Source organism: Mytilus edulis, chromosome 13 (genome assembly GCF_963676685.1).
Source record: "Mytilus edulis chromosome 13, xbMytEdul2.2, whole genome shotgun sequence".
Classification (NCBI taxonomy): domain Eukaryota; kingdom Metazoa; phylum Mollusca; class Bivalvia; order Mytilida; family Mytilidae; genus Mytilus; species Mytilus edulis.
Window position 1 is genome coordinate 35,658,124 of NC_092356.1, and position 24,460 is coordinate 35,682,583.

Here is a 24,460-nt window from a genome sequence, read left to right on the forward strand (position 1 = left end):
ACTGAAATTGAATCGGCTTCATATTTTGAGAAATGGAACTTTTGATGGAATGTTGCATATTCAGATCATGTACGTAGCTTTACTTAGTATCATTCGAAAGGAACTTATGAGACCGAAACCAAATATACTAACAAAATTAGACACCTGTTATTTTTTATATGAACAAATAAAATACTAGATTCCTTTCATATTGACCAAAAGTTAATTTTCAAATCCTTTGTTTATTTGTTTATTTGTTAAGGAAATGTGACTGTCAATGTGACAACTTCCGATCCTATTCCAAGCCACAATCATTTGTAAAATTAAACCAATTGTTCGAAGTGGCAAAGTTGTTGTCCTCGGAAGAACTTTTTATGGTCAACATTACGAGTTGGTTGACCGCTAATGATTATATGTTCCATTGAGGACCATGGATGTGTACAAACAAACCCGTCTCGTTGTCTTGAATAAGATATTATCGACTGAGAATTGCCATTGTATTTGTAATAACATTAACAGAGCAATACGAAGGGTGTCACATACCGTTGTTTTAATAGTTCGTGCTGCTAAGTCAAGTTAGTTTTTTATTTTATTTTATGTTGAGTATTGTGAAGACCTTCGTTTGTATTTTCGTTGCCATTACAATGTCCACTTGTCTCCGACTTTTGAGATTAAATATGCAGTTGTATCTTTCGCCTCTAATTTGTTTATAATATCTTATCTTACCTCTACAATATTCCGAAATCACAGTGTAGAGTACGTTAATGAAGGTTCCCGAGATATGACAGATTGAAATAATAAGTATAGTACCATAATACTAATCGAAAAATAATTGTAAGATGCGGCAACCCATAATAACTACTAGTATTTGACTTAAGACACTTGTTTTGGACAGATATAAACATAATTAATATTAATCAATCCGACAACACTAACATTTGAACCATACATCTTTCAACCGATTACATATACCAAAGATTGCAATTCATATCAGGGTTTATACTGCAACTAGTTGTGTTTATTTTCTAAATATAGTAGCATAGCTATATTTTTTATAATTTCAACTACATCATGCAACCCTTTTCCACAATCAGAGGTCCATTAAGGGATGAAAATAAGTTTTACGATTAATAAAGCTATCATTTTTTTATTCAAGTTGCAGTATAAAAACAATATTTAGTCAATGTCATAAAAATATATTTTTTGTACTCGGTAGAACCTCTCCCTTCCCCAGTTTCTCAGCCTCATGCACAAAAATTTATATGTTCCTGACATTGACTTAATATTGTATGTTAAATAGAAAGCGGATATTTTCTTACGCTGGTTTAAATAGTTATTTGTTAAGTTATCCATTATATACTATTTTTAAAGACACAATTCTATGTTTAACGATATTAAAATATATGTATTTACTAAAATAGTCGCAAAAATTGTGGAATAGACTTAGAAGACTATTCGAGACATCTCAGATCACACCTGATCAATGTCGTTTAGTTTTTTGTGTTTTTTAGGCCGTTGCTTTGTCTGTCGGTTGTTTTTAAGTTTTTGCCTGGCTTTACTGTTTCTTTTTCAACTGATGAGTTTGAATATCATTTGGTATTTTCTGCCTCTCTTTTATGCACAACTTTTATCAAACGGTACCTTTTGTGTATCATGAGTCTATGAATAATAAATTTATTATATTTTATGAATGGGTTGGTTCTCATCAATGCTAAAAATAAAAATGAGAAAGAGGCTAGCTTGCCATTTATACGACAACTCTCCGCCAGTGACCAATGGCACAAAGCAATAACAGCTATAAGACATGCCTATTATCACGATTTGAATACATTGCATCATGAAATTTACCATGGAAACAACACTTGATAAACCTTTTGTTTTGTTGTATAAATTTTCAATTTTCATCAACGGTAATGATTTCAAAAATTTTGTTTTATTTTTCCTGGCAGACACCTATCAAGAAATGAAATTAACCTGGTAGAAAAGGGTGCGTTTCAAGGACTTTATGAGTTGGAAGAACTGTGAGTTGCGGTTTTGAAATTTTTCGAATTTAACTAATTGTATATCATGATCCTATGTGCAGGATACAGTTTTCGTTCGTTGAGCATAGATACCTACAATGTAACTAGACAAATGATGAGTTATATTCAGAGAAAAACCAATGGGGTTTTCATACCACAAAGTTACTTCGGATATATTTCTAAGACATATTCTATATCATTGCATTTTGCCTAAACTTTGGGCAAAATTCCAGACTCAATATTTCAGAGACAAATTGAAATTCATGGTCTTACTTGTTCGAATTTAATTTTTGAGCTAGTTCTAGTGTTTACATATAATTACATTTTCCAAACTAATCTAACATTTTCACTCAACCTCACATGCATTCAGAAAATCACAAACAAAAGAGAAACGGCATTGGTTTACGAAAATATCATAACCATTCAACTAAGTTTGAATGCAAACAAAATTTTCAGAATTATACTTCGGTTTAATAAGTAATAGTGAGTTTATTTATCAAGCATTATGCCTGAATAATTATTGACGCTTTTTAATTCTGATCTGTAGATCGATGGGCTTTAATAGCTTGAAAGATATATCCGGTTTGTTCGAGGGTTTAAAAGAATTGAAACACTTGTAAGTTTGTAATTTATGAAAGAAAATGCTGATTGTCAAAATTGATGCTTGCATATATATTGTCCACCTGAAAGGTCTTAGAAGGAATATAACAGCATTTCTTAATATAACAGTATTTTACTTAGTTTTTGTCATACCTAAACAAACACTTCATCTAGTCCCCTTATATACATAAAGTCAGCAGTAGTATGATTAAAAGAAAACAAATACGGGTTAATACTAAAACCGTTATCACATCAACTATAAGAGGAAAACAACGAAACAACGCAACACTGAAGTGCAACAAATCAACAAACGACAATGCAACATACAAAGAAACGAACTATTGGATAACAACTGCCATATTCCTGACTTGGTACAGAAAATTTTAAGAAAAAATGGTCTGTTGAACCTGGTTGTGTAGGTAGCCAAACATCCGCGCTTTATTGTAATGTTAAATATACCGCTAAAATAAAAAAAATCAGATGAAGGGAATACAGTATAAAAAAATGCATGAACACCCAAGACAGAGAGATATATAAATAAATTATGTAAAACAATATTTCGACATGTAAACCACATAATAACAAAGAATAACTAAAATAACTAAAATAACTAAAATTAATTTTTGACAGTACAAAAAACAGCTTAAAAGAATTACGAAATATGTGTTTGTCACATGAATGCATCAACGACACAAAAAGTAACGGACAGTCAAATTTCTTAGAAATGAATATAAATTAAGATTAGGTTTCTAATTATGTTATTTGATGTATTTTATAACAATATAAGAATATTAATATAAAATAGTTATAGTGCAATACAATATTAGATTTACTCAGAGTTATCACGATAGTGCGATAGATATAAGAAGATGTGGTATGAGTGTAAATGAGAAAACTCTTCATCCAAGTCACAATTTTATAAAAGTAAACCATCATAGGTCAAAGTACGGTCTTCGAAACGGAGTCTAGGTTCACATCGAGCAGCAATCTATAAAGGGCCCCAAAAATTACAAGTGTAAAACCATTCAAACGGGAAAACCAACTGTCTAATCTATATAAAAACGAGAAACATGAAACACTTATGAACCTTATCAACACATGACAATTACTTAACATCAGATCAATGGCTGTTTTCCTAATCTGTACAATATAGGTACCAAGTCAGGAATTGTTAATTTCTGTGTTATTTCGGTCTGTTGTGGAGAGTTGTGTCATTGGCAATCATACCGCATCTTTCTGTTTTATTTGTCATATTTGCTGAACAATACTTTAACAAATATTACTGACAATGAACCGAATATCTGAGCAAATAACTATGTATCGATTTGACGAGTGAAACCCTTTTCAACTTACTTTTATAATTTGTTTTTGTGTTGTACAGTTTCACAACTATCGAGTTGCCGCATTGGCAATCATACCACATCTTTTTTGTATCGATATCCCATGTTAATGACGAGTTTGTTGCCGAAACTTTGTTTTGCCCCGCCATATTGTGTTGGCGCCTGTCCCTAGTCCGGAGCCGCCTGTTTATTAGTTGTAGTCTTTTGTTGCTTATATCTTATTTGTTTTTGTTCATTGTTTTGTACATAAAGCAGGCCGTTCGTATTGAATTGTCAGGACAATTTCTAAGTCGACAATTACAAGTAACCTTCTTTGTTCTATTTAGAACAAGTATTGTGAGAGTTGTACATGATCTCACTCCTAAAAATATTCAACTTGTAATAGAAAGACAACACTCTATTGTTAGCTCAAAAACGAGGCAAATTGTAGGTCCAATATAACTGACAACAACGAACGTTGGATTTTTTCTAAGAAGTGAACTTAACATGTTAATGTACACGCAGTATTTGAATAAATGAGTGGGTTTAACTTGGTTTAATACATGTAGTAACTAAACCTCCAACTTGTATAACTTCACTTTTAATTTTATGAGTTTCATTGTTTTCTTCTTCATATTATAAGAGACCTGAGACACAACTTGGTAACATCTGTAGATATGGAGATGTACAAAGGACTAACAAAATTAGAGTATTTGTAAGTATTTATAAAAGTTTAAACAATTCCTTAAATAACATTTACATTACAGATAGTTATAAGAAGAAGTATGAGTGTCAATTAGACATTTCTCTATCCAAGTCTCAATTTATAAAAGTAAACCAATGGTTGAATTCCGATCTTCTACACGGAGCCTTTACTCACACCGAACAGCAGGTTATAAAGGGCCCCACAATCTTTTAGTGTAAAACCATTCAAACTGGAAAACAATGGTCTCATCTATATAAAAAACAACAAACGAGAAACATTTATGAACCACATCAACAAACGACAACTACTGAACATCAGATTCCGAACTTACGGCAGGTGCAAACAATTGCAGCGTGTTTAAACGTTTTAATGGTAAATATCATGTCATAATCAAGAAAAGAAGTGTATATTTTCATGGCTCTATTGTATATAAGTGCATGTTATTTATTCGTCCTTTTTGAGGTTAATTGGGGTATTTCCATGCACTTTTGAAGTTGACATTTTCATGATCTTATATTTTTCTTTTTAAATATCAGCGTATTTGTAACTAATTTATTACTAACAGAAGGAGTTATTTGTGAACAGATTTATTGAAAAAAGAAAAGATTGTGTCCATATAAATGAGACAATGATAGATCAGGTCACATATATGCATGTAGTTTTTATAAATGAAAATACCAAAGTTTTAATTAATTTTTTTTATGACGTTTAATGTCATGTTTTGCTGTATAGTCTTTGTCGTTATATAGATTAATGATTTTTACACAAAATTGACTGCTGTTCCTCAACTTTTACAGTTTTATCTAAAATATCATGTTTTTTTCCTACACATTTTTGTCAGTACAATGGAATTATATGCGCCTTTCTTAAAAATTAATGTTAATGTTTTTAACATTAAGAAATACCTGCACCATGCCAGAAAAAAAAATTGCTCTCCATTCGTTTGATGTGAATGAGTTTTTGATTTCACGTTTGATTTTTCCGATTTAAATTCTCCTTTGGGCGCAGATTATAATTTTCTTCATAAGAAAATGCCTGTGCCAAAACAGGAACATGACAGTTGTTATCAATTCGTTTAATGTGTTTGAGCTTTTGATTTTGCCATTTGATTAGGGACTTTCCTTTTTGAATTTCCTCTGAGTTTAGTACTTTTGTCAGTTTTCGTTTTAGTGTAATGTGGTCCTGAAACTACAATTAACTTGATAGTTATTTAAGGACCTTTAGTTATGGTTGTTTTAATTGATCAAACTCGAAATGCATTTTTTTATAACCTAGTAATTATCATTATGACTCTCTTTTTACATGTCTGTTGATATACTAATTAAGGGATTACTGAGGTTTATTGAACGATCCCCATACAATGGAATATTTTTTTTATTACCTTTGCAGGGAATTCAGCTTCAAATACATGTTTGCGTTTTTTCACTCGATATAATAAGGAAAAAATGAGCTAAGTTAAGTTATCGTGTTGAACTAACAAAATTCTTTCAAAACCATGCGCAATATAAAAAATAACATCATCATAACTTTTAATAATCCTAAAAAACTTATTAAAATAATTTGAACAAACGCTATTAGCATAATTGGGCATACAGTGAAAATATATTCTTATCTTTAGGAGTCTTTCTGAAAATCAGCTCATATGTAACTGTGCGATTGTAAGCCTGAAAGGTTTATATTTTGTTATAAACCATGGTGATAGTATTGTGTGTACTGATATGAAAGGAGCAGATCTTGAGAATGTTCCAGATTATGAACTGTGTACAAGCAAAGGTGAATTTTATTTTACCCTATTTATTGATTTCTTCTTTTTTTCTTTTCTTCGCAAATTTCTCCTCATCGGAGCAACCGTGTCACACGGTAGTTAAATCTAAATCTGTTCTCTTTAAAATATTAACTATAACTGTATGTGTCCAATTCAGAATACCTATAGACCATGCGTAGCACGAATTGGTATCATTTGTTTAGATACTTATTACTTTTGTTCAAGAACTGTCGTTGCACTGGCCTTGGCGTAAGTGTTGGACAGATAATGAAGTTAAATAAAGTTTATAATGTGCTATTCAGTAAGGGTAAACATTTTGAAGCAAATGTGTTTTTAATGGAACAGTTATTTCTGTCTAAAGCCTTTTTATTATTTCTTTGTTCTAAATCTAGAGTGTAGAGGATCAAGAGATATAACGGAAATTCGTCTTGTGATCATCATAAAATATGTATTATAATTGTACTATGTTACATGTAATATTGCTGTCAGAATTTTGCCATTTTCCATAGTTCATAACTGGAATAAACAGAAATTAATTTCAAATATCAAACATTAAGGTTATAAGCAAATATTTATAACAGGTATTTTTTTTTTAAATTATTGACTTCTTTGTAAACTCATTCCTTATTTCCTGACTGTAAAAAAGTCTGATCTCAAAGACAGTAGATATTTTGTTTCTAATCGTATACTAATATAAGAGTTTCTGAACAATATCGAAGAAAACCAAATCTTCTTGATCGAGTTTTGCCAAACTTTTCTAGATCAAGGTCGACTAAAGAGTTTAAGTAACGTAACCTCATATCATTATCAATCAAACTGCACAAAAAAGTCATATACTTATTAACATTACTACTTTGTTACAATTACAATGTACCAACCAACCTATAGCTATATCTGAGAAAAAAGAATTGAAAACATGTTTATTTCTATGATGTAATTATGGTTGATAACATCAGTATGTAGTAAGAGAAGTATTTGTTAAAGAACTCGCCAGTGAGATACTGAAATATAATGCACATTAAAACTATAGCATGTTATGGACTGATATGTTCGACAGCCATTTTGATACACAGTACCAATTGTATTGCACCAGATGCACTATTTAGCAATATATAAAATTGAGAATGGAAATGGGGAATATGTCAAAGGAACAGCAACCCGACCAAAAAGCAGACAACACCCGAAGGCCATCAATGGGACTTCAACGCCGCGAGAAAATTCTGCACCCGGAGGTGGTCCTCAGCTGACCCTAAAAAAAATTGTGTAAAAGTTCAGTGAAATATACGTCACACTATGCTACAAACCATATAAATTAACTTACGTTAAAAACATACAAGACAAATTAGGGCCAGAGGCTACGGACTTGGGACATGCAAAAAATGCAGCGTTTTTTTTTTTTTGTGAGATCTCCACCCTCTGTTTTACCTCTAACCAATGTAAAAAAAACACACATAGCAGTACGCCTAGTAAAACTCAGTTCAAAAGAAGTCAGAGTATCTTTAGTGATGCACGAGGCTGATATAAATGAAAATTCCAAACATAATACAAACGACCAAGAGCTGATTAAAATATTGCAACATTCGGATAAACAATTTAAGGTTTGTATAGGTTGCACTTTGTAAATACAGCTGTTTCTCAAAACACGCCTCTTTTGGGGAGATCTTGAATATTCATAGAAAATTAATTTTGTTTACATACTGGTTGCCAGTTATGCTCTCTGTGTTCCATCTCACATCGACATAACATGGGAATGTTACCAGTAAATAAACATGTGCATATTGTTTACATTGAAATCTGTGGTAACTTTTCATTAGAGGTAGGGGTAGTTAAGAAAATTAGTGTTAGTTTAAACTCTGAGAAGTTCAGGGCATATAAACCTTGAAAATATGCCGCACAGCCCTATATTTTGACCTTTGAAAAAAATTATGGTGCATATGAACTTTCAATTCTAGGATAAGATTTTTTTCAAAACTTCATAGTAAAAGTGGTACAGTTTTAGCCGTAAAAGGAGTTCCTATGGGAAATTGCATTGTCAATATTTACAGAAATGCAACCTATATAGGTGAAAAAGGGGAACATTCAGAATTTAACCAAATTTGCTTGATTTCACAGATTTTAAAGAAATTAACTCCAATATGAAGTTTTATAAATATTTAATGAAGATTGATAGAAATCCTGGGCCTTAAATATGATGACTCAGCAATAAATTCACAGTTTACAGTATGCATAGTTTACTTAAAGTCCTGGATACAAAATTAATTCATAATATTTGCATATTTGTAAGTTAAATTGTTAAGAAGAGCTTATATTTACTCTTCGCAGTCATTGAAACTGATAGATCCTTCCTGAATTTTATTTATGGGGTATTTGTGTCCTTTCGATAACCCAAAAGTAAGCCGCGACACCTAAATCTGCTTTTTTTGTCACCACGGCATAATAAATACAAGCTAGAAAAACAAAAATATCTCAAGAAAACTTACAATAGTGTCTTCTATCCTGAATATGTACTAAATATTCCAAATTGCTAGAAACAGCAGAATGATTTAGGAAATTTGAGGCCCCAGGGGCAAAAAACATAGAAATTTGCCTACCCCTGGGTCATAAAACAAATAATTTAATTTGTAAATGCTATGATTTTATGATTTTAAAGTTCTTGATATAGAAAACAATAACTATGCTTGGAAGTTATGCAAAAATCCGATATTAGCAGTGAACTCTACAACATTTTAAGTGAATTTATATCTCAGACTGGTATCTGCATACATACAACTATTGCAAATATGGCTTTGTTTGAACACTTCTAGTATATATATTAGCTAAATTGTGTCAGATATATGGTTACAGATGATACTGTTGTGACCAGAATTCTAAATTGACCATTTGAGTCAGAAAATGTGTTCTTTAATTGAAAAATAGGCATAAAAATATGCAAATAGGGTAAGCTGGCAGTAATTATAGACTTGTTTTCAAATTCTTTAAAAAAATTGAAACAGAGGAGGGGGTATAAAATTTTTTTGTAAAAAAAACTTAGAGTATACGCAGTGATTTCTTTAAGACTATAATTTTGATAAATGAGTATTAATGTGAGAAAAACTGATTTTAGATAGTTTTCTATTTGAATAAATGTCTGTATAGGTTGCACTTTGTAAATACAGCTGTTTCTCAAAACACGCCCCTTTGAAGGAGATCTTGAATATTCATAGAAAATTAATTTTTTTTACATACTGGTTCCCAGTTATGCTCTCTGTGTTCCATCTCACATAGACATAACTTGGGAATGTTACCAGTAAATAAACATGTGCATATTGTTTACATAGAAATCTGTGGTAACCTTTCATTCGAGGTAGAGGTAGTTAAGAAAATTAGTGTTAGTTTAAACTCTGAGAAGTTCAGGGCATATAAACGTTGAAAATATGCCGCACAGCCCTATATTTTGACCTTTGAAAAAAAGTGTGGTGCATATGAACTTTCAATTCTAGGATAAGATTTTTTTTCAAAACTTCATAGTAAAAGTGGTACAATTTTAGCCGTAAAAGGAGTTCCTATGGAAAATTGCATTGTCAATATTTACAGAAATGCAACCTGTAAGAGGGAGGTATTTCTTAAGCTTAAAAGGATTTCAGTTTAATAATAACCTATCTTTTGTTCTCATTTTGTTGCAGGTGATTACTGCAGGCAAGAAAATGTCACAATTATAAATGGCCATTCTATCGCTACTGTTTATGGTATCAGTGTCATCAGATGCGCATTCATGTGTGACGTTAATCAAGAGTGTAATGCGTTTCAACACCTCGACGATATGGAACGGATCTGTAGTCTGTGGAACATCAGGGATAAATCTTCATGGTTAATGAATGTTACGCGATATGTAGATCTTTACGATCGATGTTAACACTTTCAATTCTTTTTTTTTAGCTTGTTACTTTGCTTTTACTTTATATTTGTGATAAGATTAAAAGACGAGTACAATGTATTATACCATAAGAATTAAATGGCTGATTTCGACTTTACATAAAAGGCAAAAGATACCAAATGAACATGATGAATAATCAATCTCATTTATAGAAAATGAACTGTCTAAACCATAACAATAATCTGTTAAAACATAGATATATCTCGCCTTTTTTGTAATTTTGATAATGCAAATGTTAAAATTAAAATAGCAATACTTTAACATGTAAGTTATGCAAATATTCAAACTTATGACTGAAGGTACATGGCTAAACAATCGCCATGGAACTGAGGTATGCCAATGCTCATACTACTGCATACCAAATACTTTTGACTTATCATAAGTTGTTCCCTCTAAGCGAACCTCAACACAAACATTAATTTGTAAACTTTGTAAATATTCAAAATCCGTGAACCAGGATGAATGGGTGGTGCTATATAATTTTCATGGGAATAATACTTGCAAATGCCAAAACTTTTGAATACCAAATAACACTTATAATATGTAGTTCATCTTAAACTGATCTAATCACAAACTAATACATCAATAGATGACTGCGGGGGCGGAGCCAAATATTCTCTTTTGAAAATGAGACGTGCTGATGCGTATACAACTGCATACAAATCACTATTGGCCTACCACTAATGGTTCCCTTGAACTGACCTTGTCACAAACTAGTACATCTTAACTAAGCAAACATTTAAAAGTCAATAGACCATGACTGAGGGGGTGGAGCCAAATAATCTCCATGGATATGAGGTATGCCAACGCTTATTCAATTGCATACCAAATATCATTGACCTACCACTAGTGGTTCCCGCTAAAGTGACCTAATCACAAAGTAATACATGTAAATTAAGCAAAAGTTTTAAAGTCAATAGACCATGACTGAGAAGGCAGGGTCACATAATCTCCATGGCAATTAGATGTGACAATGATAATACAACTGCATACCAAATATCATTGCCTTCCACTAGTGGTTCCCCATAAAACTGACATAATCACAAACAAATACATTGTTGACGCTGCTGCAGACGCCTGAAACAGCATACATATGTCTCGCTTGTGGACTCCGTCAAGGCGAGACGAAAACGTAAATCGACGATTATTTTAGGTGCTCCGGGAAGGCTAGATGATCCTTTACCATATGTGAAAAGTACTGTGTTACTCATTTGAAACAAGCTGATAAGCTTAAGTCAATGGTCAAGGCATCACACAATAACCGATTGGAAGAATTTCTAACCCTGATACTTGGCAGAGTGTGAAATTTTGAAAATAGAATGTTTTTCATAACAAAGGATTGACAAAAATTGAGAATTTGAATGTCTCCTTTTGATATTAAAATTCCAAAAACCCGTGAAAACAAATGCAAAATAACAAACAACAAAAATTTAACCGAAAGTCACAAGTCGAACTCATTAACCTATATTTTATTTGCTCTTTGGTTCCTTTATTAATCCCCTATCAAAATATACTAGTGTTATGGACAACTTGTTATTTTGAAACTGAGTAGTGAAACCTCCTTCAAAAATAATTGTCTGGTATCCGTTAGCTCATTGTCATGATTTCTCTGTTTTTATACTGTTTATTAAAAAATGAAAATAATGCTTAATAAATTTGATGCATCTGATAGGTTTTCTTGATTTGCCTTATTCAGGGATTTTCAAACACCCTTTTATGCCATTAATTTATAAGTATTTGAAAACATGACGAGATAAACGATCAAACCTTGAAATAAAGGATACAATTAAACATGTCCCTCAGAATGTTATCAACAAAACTTATCAAATATACCAGGCTTATGATTTTGTACACCAAATACGCGGATCGTTTACAAAAGACTCATCAGTGACACTCATGGAATGGACTTTATGTGCCTGTCCCAAGTCGGTAGCCTCTAATTTAGTGCTCATGGTTGTTACTTTTTGTATTTCTCTTTTTTTTTTGTTCCTTGTCTCTCATATGTTGTTCTTATTTTGTACATTTAGACTACTGTCCCAGGTAAAGGGGATGGTTTGGCGCCAACACATGAGTTTAACCTTGCTACAGTGTGTATATGGCTTTCCCAAGTCAATAGCCTGTAAGGGAACGACCATTTAACTTCAAGGGGTGCAGGACGAATTGTTATGTTTTTTGTCGAGCCTTCGACTTTAGTCGAAAAAGTGAGACATAGCGATCCTACATTCCGTCGGCGTCTTCCACGTCGTCGTCGTCGTCGTTGTCGTCGGCGGCGTCCACAAATATTCACTCTGTGGTTAAAGTTTTTGACATTTTTAAAACTTTCTTAAACTATCCTGGATTTGTACCAAACTTGGATAGAAGCTTGTTTATGATCATAAGATTGTATGCAAAGTAATTTTGTAAACATAAAATTCCTATTTTTCCGTATTGAACTTATAAATGGACTTAGTTTTTCTACTGGGAAACATTACATACACTCAATGGTTAAAGTTTTTAGATTTGTAATAACTTACTAAAACTATCCTGCATTTGTACCAAACTTGGACAGAAGCTTGTTTATGACTATAAGATAGTATCCAGAAGTAAATTTCGTTAAAAAATAATTTTTTTCCCTAATTGTACTTATAAATGGACTTAGTTGTTCTGCCAGGAAACAATACACTCACTCTGTGGTTAAATTTTTAAAATTTTTAATAACTTTCTAAAACTATCCTGCATTTGTACAAAAATTGAACAGAAGTTTGTTGATGATCAAACTCTAGTATGCAATTTTGTTAAAATTTTGAACCTGTTTATCCGTATTTTACTTATAAATGGACTTAGTTTTTTGGTAAAGATTGCATGAAATGCAATCAAAACCTTATGGAACTGACTTGATATATAAATCTTCCAAGGCGTATCACTACCTTTTTGATACACAAAATATAGTGCATTGATGATAACCTTCCATTCATCCTATTAATGAATATTTCCAGAAATTGGTTGATGTATTATATGCTCAGATATTCAAGGCATAAAATGATGTTACACTTGTCAAGAAAATTACATAACTTTTGCAAAGTGCAGGAATCAAATATCTGTTCTTTAAAAAAATATAAATGATGTCATTGTTAAAGTCTTTAAAAAAATAGAGTTATCTTCCTTTGTCTAGAATTACTGTTAAATCAACTACAATCAGTGCAATCTTAAATGTTACTTCCCAGTGATAAATTGAAGCAATCTTTATCCTTTAGAGCTTACAAGCACTTTGATTCTTCGAGTTATTATTACATACGTTCTGCAGTTAAAGTTTTATAAACAACTATTAGATTCATCAACTATCTTTGATGTTTACCAAACTTGGACAGAAGCTTCCTACAATCAAAAGATAGCATCGAGAGGAATATTTTTATTATCTTTTTACTCGTTTTTGTTGAGCCTGCGATTAACAGCAAAAGTAGGCGAGACACCGGGTTCTGCGGAACCCTTACGAATGTTTTCCTAAAAAATGTTCTGATCTCCAATTTGATGAAGAAAAAACACGTGATCAAGCAAATGACAAAAATTAATATTCTAAATTTAGTTTTTCCCCATACCTTTATGTTTATTTAGTGTTAGATTTTGAAAAAAAAAATTATTTGATTGATAGCTTTTGAAAAATCTAAAGCAAAAATGATAGCAGTTTACGCGTAAAATATTCCTGACTCAGACTAAAACCGATATCCCCTTGGGGGTAAATGGTTTCTCCCTTATTCAGTGGTTGTTGTTTGTTGCTGTGTGATATATTTGTTTTTGTCTCCCCTGCGACAAATCTCTCAATAATCAAGAAAAAGGGATTTGTTTTCTTGCGATGGCTATGGCATCTACAATAATATTTTATTGTTAATTTTTCTGTTCAAATTTTTTTGATGACTAAGGAACTACTTGTGAAAAATCAATGATATTTCTACCCCAATTTAGAAAAAGTGGGTCCGTCTATCTATCCGTTAATCCGTCCCATGAATATTTTCGTCGCATCTTTCTAAGGAACAACATCATAAGGATTTCTGAAATTTGGTTTCAGGGTTTATATAATAATTATAAAAGGTACCAGGATCATAATTTAATACGCCAGACGTGCGTTTTGTCTACATAAGTACAAAGTTTGAAGAGCATTGAGGACATAAAATTCTAAAAAATGTGTGCCAAATACGGCTAAGGTAATATATTCTTGGGATAAGAATATAAGTCATCTATACCGTGTGTAGCGTTTTGAGATTTCTCAACAACTTCCCATTTACCGAAAACTTGTATCATTATACATGTGATAGCCAAGTTGGAAATTTTTTCACATTTTTCTCAGGAATTACAATAAAAAGATTTCTGAAATTTGGTTTCAGGGTTGATATTAGTCAGGTTTACCGTGTGATACGTTTTCAGATTCTTCGCTTAAGAAATTCCTGTTTACCTTATACTTTTTGTGTTCAATGTTAAGTTTCCTGCAAAAGATTGATAGGATCTATTTGTGGCGGATCAATGATATTTTTATGAAGTCGCATTACTCTCAGTTTGACGACTATTTATAGACCCTGCTCCCTAGGACATGGTCCAGTGACATTGAATAAATAAGCAATTTTCAATGTAAGACTTTCTGATTAAGTTAGCTTAGAAGGAACTACTTTTGATAGATCAATGACAATTTGTATGAAGTCATATTACTATCAGTACATATTAGTTTGATGACTATTTCGAGGCCTTGTTCCCTAGGAGGTGTTCTAGTGACTGCATTGATATAAGAGGCAATTTTCAATGTTAAGTTCTTCTGATTAAGCTATATTGATAGGAACTGCTTAAAACGTTATATTGATAGGAACTACTTACAACGTTATATTGATAGGAACTACTTACAACGTTATATTGATAGGAACTACTTACAACGTTATATATTGATAGGAACTATTTACAATAAGTATAGATTATAACATGCCCTTTTCCTTATTGGCCTTGGTATCATCCCGAGACTCCCATATCGGCCTCGAGGCTAAATTTGAGGCCCGATATGGGTCGAGGGATGATACCAGGGTCAATATGGAAAAGACATGTTGTCATCTATTTATCACATATTTAAGTTCTGCAGAATAGAGACACAAATTATTTCAATTTAATGAAACATAACAGGTAAAATTCTTAAATTTTGTATCACAAAAGTGTTATCAATTCTCGCCAAGGACGCAATGACGTGACGTCACTTGGAATCAGGGCATAACAACCAATAACCTCTTATTTGCCCCGGGCAATTTTGAGGTTATTACATATGCAAAACCCAACGTATTCGTAACAAATATGTGATAAACAACGATATCCTCTGTAAAGTTGAATAACTGTCTGTACATCTAGATTTTTATAGTATAAGGTGGTATTGCATGTTACGTTTTTTTTTGTACCTATGGGGTTTATACCATTTGTGTTTCGCATTCTAACTTAAGTTTTCCTCAATAATATTTTATGAAGCTTAAACACAATGCTGGGAACGATACATTCACATCTTATTGCACTGAATATGATGCGATATATATAATACTATTAAACAATCAATCAATCAATCATTCAATCGATCAGGGGGGGGGGGGGGAACGTACTAATTTGGATGCGTTCGATGCATATATCAAACTGGATTAAAATGAGTATTCCTAACAGCCAAACACATAAGAACAAGAACTTTCCTTTTTTTCTCTAAAATAAGGGCTACACAAACATATTATGTATATTGCAAATAACATCAATCTTACAAAGGGTTTGGAAAAATACATATAAAAAATATGTGGTGGATAGAGAATATGCTTGTATGACAACGCGAAATATAATCAATTAAAAAAAATGTGCATTATTAGTATATTTTATATAGTTAACATTATATAAGATGGTTTGAGTTCAATGTTTACATGGGTTAAGTAGTAACTGCTGCGTATATAAATGTCTACTATACTGTTCAGATAAACTCATCATAGATACCAGGAATAAAATTGTATATATACGCCAGACGCGCGTTTTGTCTACGAAAGACTCATCAGTGACGCTCGAATAGAAACATACTAAAAGACCAAACAAAGTACGAAGTCGAAGATCATTGAGGACCAAAAATTCCCTAATATAGGGAACTCCCTATTGTCCTCAGACATTACGAAGTTTATGTTGCCCGAAACATCATCATTCAATAATACAAAGGAATAAAACAGGTGCAAATTTATTATAACATCATTGAAACCAGGATGTGTATTTGCGTCAGACGCGCGTTTCGTCTTTAAAAGACGCATCAGTGACGCTCGAATATTTATTTTTTGAAAAAGCCAAAAACTGTACGAAGTTGAAGAGCATTGAGGACTAGGAATTTCTAAAAGGTTTTGCCAAATATAGCCAAGGTAATCTTTTCATGAGGTAGCAAAGCCTTAGTATTTCAAAAATTAAAAAGTTTTGTAAACAATTATTTTTTTTACAAGTAAAAATGCTGCTCACTGATGACACCCCCGCCGAAATATTTCGGTAAACAGGAAGTTATTGAGTGATGAATCTGAAAACAACATAAAAACAGGAAGTTGTTGAGTGATGAATCTGAAAACCAATCACACGGTATAACTGACTAATATAAACCCTGAAACCAACTTTCAGAAATCTTTATCTTGTAGTTCCTGAGACAAATGTGACGAAAATATTTATGGGACGGACGGACGAAATGATGGAAAGACGGACGGTTGGACTGACGAACGGACTGACGGATGGATCGAAAGACAGAGGTTAAACAGTATACCCCATTTTTAAATCGGGGGTATAATTATGATGACCATATCAATTAAAATGCATGTCAACACAAAAGCGCTGACTAATGGGCTGGTGATACCCTCGGTGAAAAAAACTCCACCAGCAAACCTCACTCAAACTGATGGTAATCTCAGCTTCTTAGGTAGGAATTGTAGTTCCTATGTATAACCTCATTTTTGCTCATGACAACTTAAAATTGAACAGATAACATGTGAACAATCAATTGACAACAAGGTTTCTTTATACCCTAAATATCGATGCAATATTCTACATCAATTATTCAAAAGTTGAACAAACATGTAATATTTAAATGTACAAATCCCTAAAAAAAAGAAACAAAAACATATCCATTGTAAAAAATCGCAAATTATACACAATTGAGTTATTTGGGTATTGATGATAAATTTTTCAAGATTCTTGTTGGTTAAATGCATATATTGCAAAACTATAATCTACTAGGAATGCCAAACTAAGCATAGTGTTATGCAGCTGTACCAGTTGGCTTTCCTTTTTCGGCACTGCTGAAGAAATTGTATGGGATTTTTTGGCCGAATAGCCATTCAGATGGATACCTTACTAATGGTATAACAAGAATAGCAGATTTATAGCTATCTATATCTATTAATATATTTTTTTCTGTCATGCAGTCAGTCAGTATTGTTAATATACAATGCATTGAAAACCTTTGAACAGTACGTCCTCTTCAAAACATAAACATGGGTTCTTTAGTACCTTTGACATGCACGATATGAACATTCATTGTTGTACCACGTTTTCCTACAAATATTTCATCAGACTGAATCAATTGCTCTTTGTAATGATTTTGTATTGGTTGGTTTTCTTTTCGGCTTTTTATTACATGCCATTGGTGTTGTATGATAAGCTTGAATTTTGACATATTCATGGTCAGGAATCAGGTTAAGATTTCATAAAAATGTTGAACCTTACCGATTTGTTTTTCAAAAACTTTCTAAGTGTCGTGGTTTATTTATATTTTGGTTCATTTGCATGTGTCGTAGATTGGTGTGAAGACCTTTTTTTTTGGAACTGTTGAACATTATTGCTTGGGGTCAAATGGAATCTGCCTCTGGGTGAGTTAAATTCTCGATGCAATTGAGACTCATTGTTAGCCTTGGGCTTTTTTCTGCTATTTGGGTAGGATGTTGTCTCTCTGACAGTTCATTCTGTATTCAAACTTTGGCCTCCAAAATTATAGCGTTGATGAACCATGTATACTAATAGGCGAAATATATGAGTATGATGCCAAATCAGCGAACCGATAAACATCTACTCTGATAATGAGATTGAATGAAGCAACCTTAGTAAATACCAACCCATTGTCAAAGGTCGTGAAACCAGTCATGACTTTCCCTTTATACACTCTGTAGCTTCCACCATATACAAAAATATTATTCAAATGTACCATACAGTCTTTATGTGAGTATTTGATATCTAAAATAAAATGTTACACAGACTTGAAATGCATTGGTTACCTAAGATACTATAGTATTTGCAACACAAGTTATTCATAGTTTTGAATTTTGTACCAGTTAAACTTTAACATGCTGACGAACTCTACAAATGAGTAATCCGAAAGAAATTTCAAGCTTTTTGTTTTATTATATTCTATATCTATAAAAAGTTTACAAAGAAACTGCTAGGAAAATGTATCTTTTATTCACCACTTTTTTCTTCTAAACAACATTCTAGAGTTTAACCAATTCATGTACTCAACTGATGAAAAGTAACTTATCAGAGAAAAAGACAGTTATAAAGATGAACAAATTGTATATTTTACCTGGGTCCTCACAACAGCGAACGTTTAATCCTATCCCTTCCTTGAATTCCCATCCACTTGCATAACCATACCCAGGACACCTGAAGGATCCTTTCAGGTTATAAACTTCCACAATAACAAAAAGACATCATTTAAATGCAAGTAAACGTACAGAAAGTTTTATTTAAATACAATATATTAATTAGCAAATAATGAACCAAACAGTTTATGTAAGATTAAAATAATACCTATTTTATTGCGGGACACATTTTCATCGAGTATCAGTATATCTAAACTGTTAACAAATTATTTGTTTTCTTCTACAGTGTACTCACAGTTCGTAAAAATATTCCGGCCGAGAATTAGACACAGATTAGATGATAAAAGTATGATGTAAGACCGCAGAAAAGTATGTCGCTAGTGAGTTCTGTAAACCACACGTCGTATCATTAACCCGATCATAATTGTGATATTTTATAGAATTATAAAATTTATATGTTGATGATTTCATTATTTTCTTTGTCATAAGTACTTTGTTTGAGGAGTTTTCGTGCAAGGTGCGCTATAATGACTTAAGTGAAGTGTGAACCAGCAATACTGAAATATCTGAGATAAAATGCATATATCAAATAACTGTTTAGTAAAATGATAACTTTTAAACAATAGCAGACAAAAGTCCGTACAAATTTATGTTAGGCGTCATTAGAACCTAATTAATCATTTGGTAAATACAAGATGTAAATTTAAACCAATGGTGTTTACCTTTAATTATCTTGTATGTATTGTACTTGCTTTTTTTTTTTATATCAAACATTATGAATTTGCATAAATTTGTTATTTTTCAATTATTATTTAAGTGTAAAATTGGTAGAATACTTACGAATATTTTGGCATTTTACAATTCTACCTGGCCCAGGTTTACAGGTATATGGGTATGGATCAGGAAAAAGTTTATCATGAGCATAACCATCTTTACAAAACTGCATAAATCTAACAGGCTTCCCTGAAAAAATTCTACCATTTGTCACGCATGGTAAAAACAAAGCCGAAACAAGTAAAATAAGTCCTATGAAAAGTTAAAAAAAAATGCATGAATATTACACCTAAAGTGTAAAACGGTTTATTTTTTTTCGCGGCAAATGAATTTCGATCTTCGAGAGTAAAAACGTTGTTCCTAGGATTTACTGTGCGATACTTGTTGTTGATCCCTTCCTTAAAGATTAAATTAATCTTATAGTATTGATTTTGTAGAGTATACTCTACCTGTGTGATTGGATACTGTAATTCCGAGATTGTCTGTTTTACCGTTTCCGATTTGACTAAAACTGCAACGTCGAGTGATAACTTCATAAAGCTATACAGCGTTTAACAATATGTCTGCATAAAACATTTGGACGACGTCACATTGATATGTTTTCATCATAGCGAGGATATCAAACGAGATCATCATGGTCGACTTCTATTAGATGGACATATAATTCAATTATAAATTTGCCTTATTCGACTCGTCACGTGAGACGACTTTTTTCTATCTCCAAATGTGTACGACAACTATCCCGTAACTCTCAATTTGTACACGAGGGTGAATACGCACGTGCCATTTGTTTTCGTAGTTTTTTTTACACGGTGAACCAACGTGTAAACAATGGTTTTAATCAATATAGTTGTGTCTGTTCTTAGTAAGGAGCTTTGCAAGTTTCTCTTGGTGATTTTATTAATTTTGCATTCAATGTTCAGTGGAGATCCTTATTTTTTGTTGGTTCATTTATGTTGATATACCCATAAGAAGAAAGCCTTTGTGTAATTGAAATTAAAATAGGATAAACGTTATGTCTGCTAGTAATACGAATATCCTTATTCAATACTTTAAAAGGCAAACAAAAACTGCAAATATGATTACGTTAAAAGTTATATGTGTAGAATTGAAAAGAAGGACGAAAGATACCAGAGAGACATTCAAACTCATAGATCGAGAACAAACTGACTCTAAAGACTAAGCAAAACGAACCCCACCAGAAACTGGGGGTTATCACAGGTGCTCCGGAAGGGTAATCGTGATTGGATGTTAAAATTGCGGACAGTTTTTAGAAATATAAAATATATAATTTCTATCAACAAGTTTCTATAAATTAGAAAAAAAAATATCATAAAAAGTAATTGAGGATTCTTAATGATGTTATTATTTTCAAAGTCTAAATTATCATTTAAGTAATACAACAGTTTGTACAAGGAAAATAGTCTTAAGGTAAAATTGAACAAATCGTTTATAATGTAAAAATAAAGATTTGTTCTGTTAAATATTTGTACAAAGGTTTTGGGTTTCTTGATCATTAATAAAAATTTGAGCCAACTTTAATATTTTTTGTGAGAAGGTTTTGATCGAAAAAAGTAAAATCACAAAAATACTGAACTCCGAGTAAAATTCAATCGCAAAGTCCCTAAACAAATGACAAAATAAAATGCCAAAACGCATCAAACGAATGGATTGGTCGTTGGTTGCTTAACGCCGCATTAGAACAATCAAACGAATGGACAACAACTGTGATATTCCTGACTTGGGAAAAGCATTTTCAAATGTAGAAAATGGTGGATTGAACCTGGTTTTATAGCGTTAAATCTCTCTCGTATTTGACAGTCGCATCACATTTCGTTATATTTACAAGGTGCGTGAACAATAAAAGCAACAGTGATATAAAACAGACATAATAAATAAAAGTCAAAATATGTGTACAACAGTCATCACTGTGTTACAATCTCAAAACAAGCAATTATTTAGAAAAAGGCACAAAAACAAATGTAAACGTCACATTGGAAGAAATTTTGTCGTTCAATGTTTATTCAAAACAATTATAATTTTACATTGTGAATGGTGGTATACAGGGTTACAAAAATCAAAAGTTATGTTAGAATTAATTTCAGAAATAGACCGAAATTTTAAATTGTCCGGAAGTTCTTTAAAATTTTTAGGAATCCGCATATGGTTTATACCATTACGCGAGTAAAATATTATTGTCATCATAACATATAATAGAACAATAACATAATAACCTATAATAGAAAAATAATATAATAACGGAATCTTTTAAAGTACGTAGTCACGTTATGAGAGCCAAAGAAACACCAAAAGTCGCATATACAAAACACACCTGCAAAAATATCAATAATAATACAAACACATTGACGGGATGTTTAAGTACCGAGCTTCGTCAAATAGGTATGACAGAAAACAAATTAACAGGAAAAGTAATATTAGTAATAGAACAAAGACAAATAAAAGAACAATATAACACTTCTTAAGATGATAAACAACGTCAGTACGCAAAATCTATATATCAACACCATCGTGTATTATTTGTGAAGTTGAATATTTATCAACAAGATATTTTACATTCTGATTAACTTATTTAGAAAAAGGACGGGACGTCCTTTGACATACTCTTGGTTTATCAACTTTCTGCTCAGACACTGGTGACGTTTTACAAAGTCTAAGTATGAGTGGCAAGCTCTTCAATTTCGAATACGTTTTGAAATGTATGTCTCATATGCAGGTGAATTTGATATATTGCTACTGATAAAGTTGGGGAAATTTATAATTTCAAAATTAAAATCGTCTTTTTTGTCATAGATTCTGGTCTGAGATGACTGTGTATCTCAAATTCGTGATATAAGTCTTAAAATGAGGCGGAGGTAACCGTGTCTGCTGTTTCTTTAATTTTAGGTGGGGTTATATTAATGGAACCCAATCAGAAACATTTGGGATAGTTAATGGGAAGAACTTTATTTAGATTTTGAAATTTACCTTACCATTTAATGTATTTGTGGTATTTTATATAGTTATTATATTATCCAATATCATATAGTTTAAGAACGTACAGTTGCCTATAACTGTTTACATCCCCTTCATTTGAACGTCGGTGGATAATCATACCACATTTCCTTTTTTTAATTTTTGCAATTAGCTTTTTCAATATGTGATACATCCGTTGATATATTCAAATTGCGTTTTGATTGTTTTAAAATGTTCCTAACAATAGATTTAAAACTAAGACCGAATGGTCATTGTGGTACCAACTATGAAAGATTTTTTTTAAATGAGGTACAAAACCAAATTAAGTAGAATGTTGTAAAAGAAAGAATTGAAATAGTTAACACAGACTAAACAAACCTGAATAACCATGTTTATGAAGAAAAATACTGTTTGATGTTAAATAAAGGATAGATACTTACCTTTGCGATTACTGTAATTGAATGACATTACAAAAAGTACAAATTGAGCCAAGTTGTATTTGTATAAGTGTTTTGTACCTTAAATAACAAATGCAAATACTGTATAAGTTTTAAACCTTTAAATACAGACATTTAAATTGATGAACTACATAAACATTGTTTGCATATTTCTAACTGTTATGGTTCAGACGATTTGTTAAATCACTATTGACATACTAAATGGATTTTAAGGATAGTTGTACATTAACAGCTGAACTGAAATAAAATGAAATGTCTTACTCAATCATTCAAACACATTGATCTTTTCAATCTTTTGTTTTACAAGTTTATTTTCTCAAGGTCGCGTTGACTTTCCATCACACTTGTTATCACTTGAAATCACTTGAAATAAACATTTGATTCTACATAAAGATAAAGTTAACTAAAGTTTAAAAAAAACATAATAATTTTAACATTATTTTTATTAATTAACACCGACATATACATGTAACTGTTCAAACTGACACCTGGAAATGTAAACCATAAATATTAAATTCACATTTTCTAAGAACATGCTTTTAATTCATTGAAATGTAATGAATACTTGAAGGATATACAAGAAACAACGAATCAAAGAAGGAACTCTACATTGGATAATGCAGTGTTCGTGGTAGAAAATGTGGAACTGGTTAATTCAGACAAATCTCTTTACATATGAAATTTGTTGAATGTCCGAATTAGTCAACATGGCTGACATTGTCAGTTTAACAAAGTAATTTCCCTTCCATAATGATTTTTTCCCAAAAACAGAGAATATGGTATGTAGAAAAAGAGTGCAAATCTGATAAAAAAAAAATAAAGATCAGTCGACTTATAGTTGTTTTCCTTCAGAAATGATTTGTACAAATGTTTTGGTTGCTTTTTTTGTGTAAAAATTATAAGGTGATAGAGGAAATATTTACAGAGAAAATTATAAGCATAGAAATATGTACAAATAATAATAAAATCGTCAGTCGGATACCCTTTATCATGTATATGATTTTTCCCTCTTAAAGGATACTTATAGGTTAATTAAAATGTTTTAACTAATATCCTGAAAACTAGGTATAGATCGACTTGGAGTTCAAAGTTTGAACATCAATAATAGTCTAATATACAGGATCTGTAAATATGATACGAATATAAATGATACTGTCTATGGACTACATATGCTGTTTGCCTCTTAATCATGTTAATCGGCAATACATTTTTCTCATTGTTATCTTTAAAATTATAAGGGATAGATAAAGACTCTGTGCAGCAACCAATAATTAGCAAGTTAAGATTTTACTTTCAAAATAAATAATTATATATTGTTGCATTGTATCATTCTTATGATTTGTACTAAAAATGCTATTGGA

The 24,460-nt window shown here is 31.7% G+C and overlaps 2 protein-coding genes across 2 annotated transcripts; one reads left to right on the forward strand and one right to left on the reverse strand.

Moving 5' to 3' along the window:
• On the forward strand, positions 1-10,427 carry LOC139500676 (leucine-rich repeat-containing protein 70-like). The gene is made up of 6 exons (XM_071289472.1): positions 1-69; positions 1,929-2,000; positions 2,548-2,616; positions 4,563-4,634; positions 6,244-6,398; positions 10,053-10,427. The coding sequence occupies exons 1-6, from the start codon at positions 50-52 to the stop codon at positions 10,280-10,282; spliced, it is 618 nt and encodes a 205-aa protein (XP_071145573.1). The 5' UTR covers positions 1-49; the 3' UTR covers positions 10,283-10,427.
• A 7,048-nt stretch (positions 10,428-17,475) lies between these two features.
• On the reverse strand, positions 17,476-23,201 carry LOC139500677 (uncharacterized). The gene is made up of 5 exons (XM_071289473.1): positions 23,082-23,201; positions 19,735-19,920; positions 18,876-18,980; positions 18,412-18,529; positions 17,476-17,854 (listed from the first exon to the last, which is right to left on the reverse strand). The coding sequence occupies exons 1-5, from the start codon at positions 23,107-23,109 to the stop codon at positions 17,803-17,805; spliced, it is 489 nt and encodes a 162-aa protein (XP_071145574.1). The 5' UTR covers positions 23,110-23,201; the 3' UTR covers positions 17,476-17,802.
• Between the last annotated feature and the right edge of the window lie 1,259 nt (positions 23,202-24,460).

Bases quoted from the DNA above. Each gene is read 5' to 3' on its own strand.
- LOC139500676 (XM_071289472.1), top strand. From the start codon at position 50: ATGTTGCATATTCAGATCAT. The intron at 70-1,928 runs GTACGTAGCTTT...TTTTCCTGGCAG, and splicing joins ATGTTGCATATTCAGATCAT to ACACCTATCAAGAAATGAAA. The intron at 4,635-6,243 runs GTAAGTATTTAT...TCTTATCTTTAG, and splicing joins CTAACAAAATTAGAGTATTT to GAGTCTTTCTGAAAATCAGC.
- LOC139500677 (XM_071289473.1), bottom strand. From the start codon at position 23,109: ATGTCATTCAATTACAGTAATCGCAAAG. The intron at 18,981-19,734 runs GTAAGTATTCTA...TTATTGTGGAAG, and splicing joins TGTAAAATGCCAAAATATTC to TTTATAACCTGAAAGGATCC. The intron at 17,855-18,411 runs GTTGGTATTTAC...AAATATTTGTAG, and splicing joins TTCACGACCTTTGACAATGG to GAAAACGTGGTACAACAATG.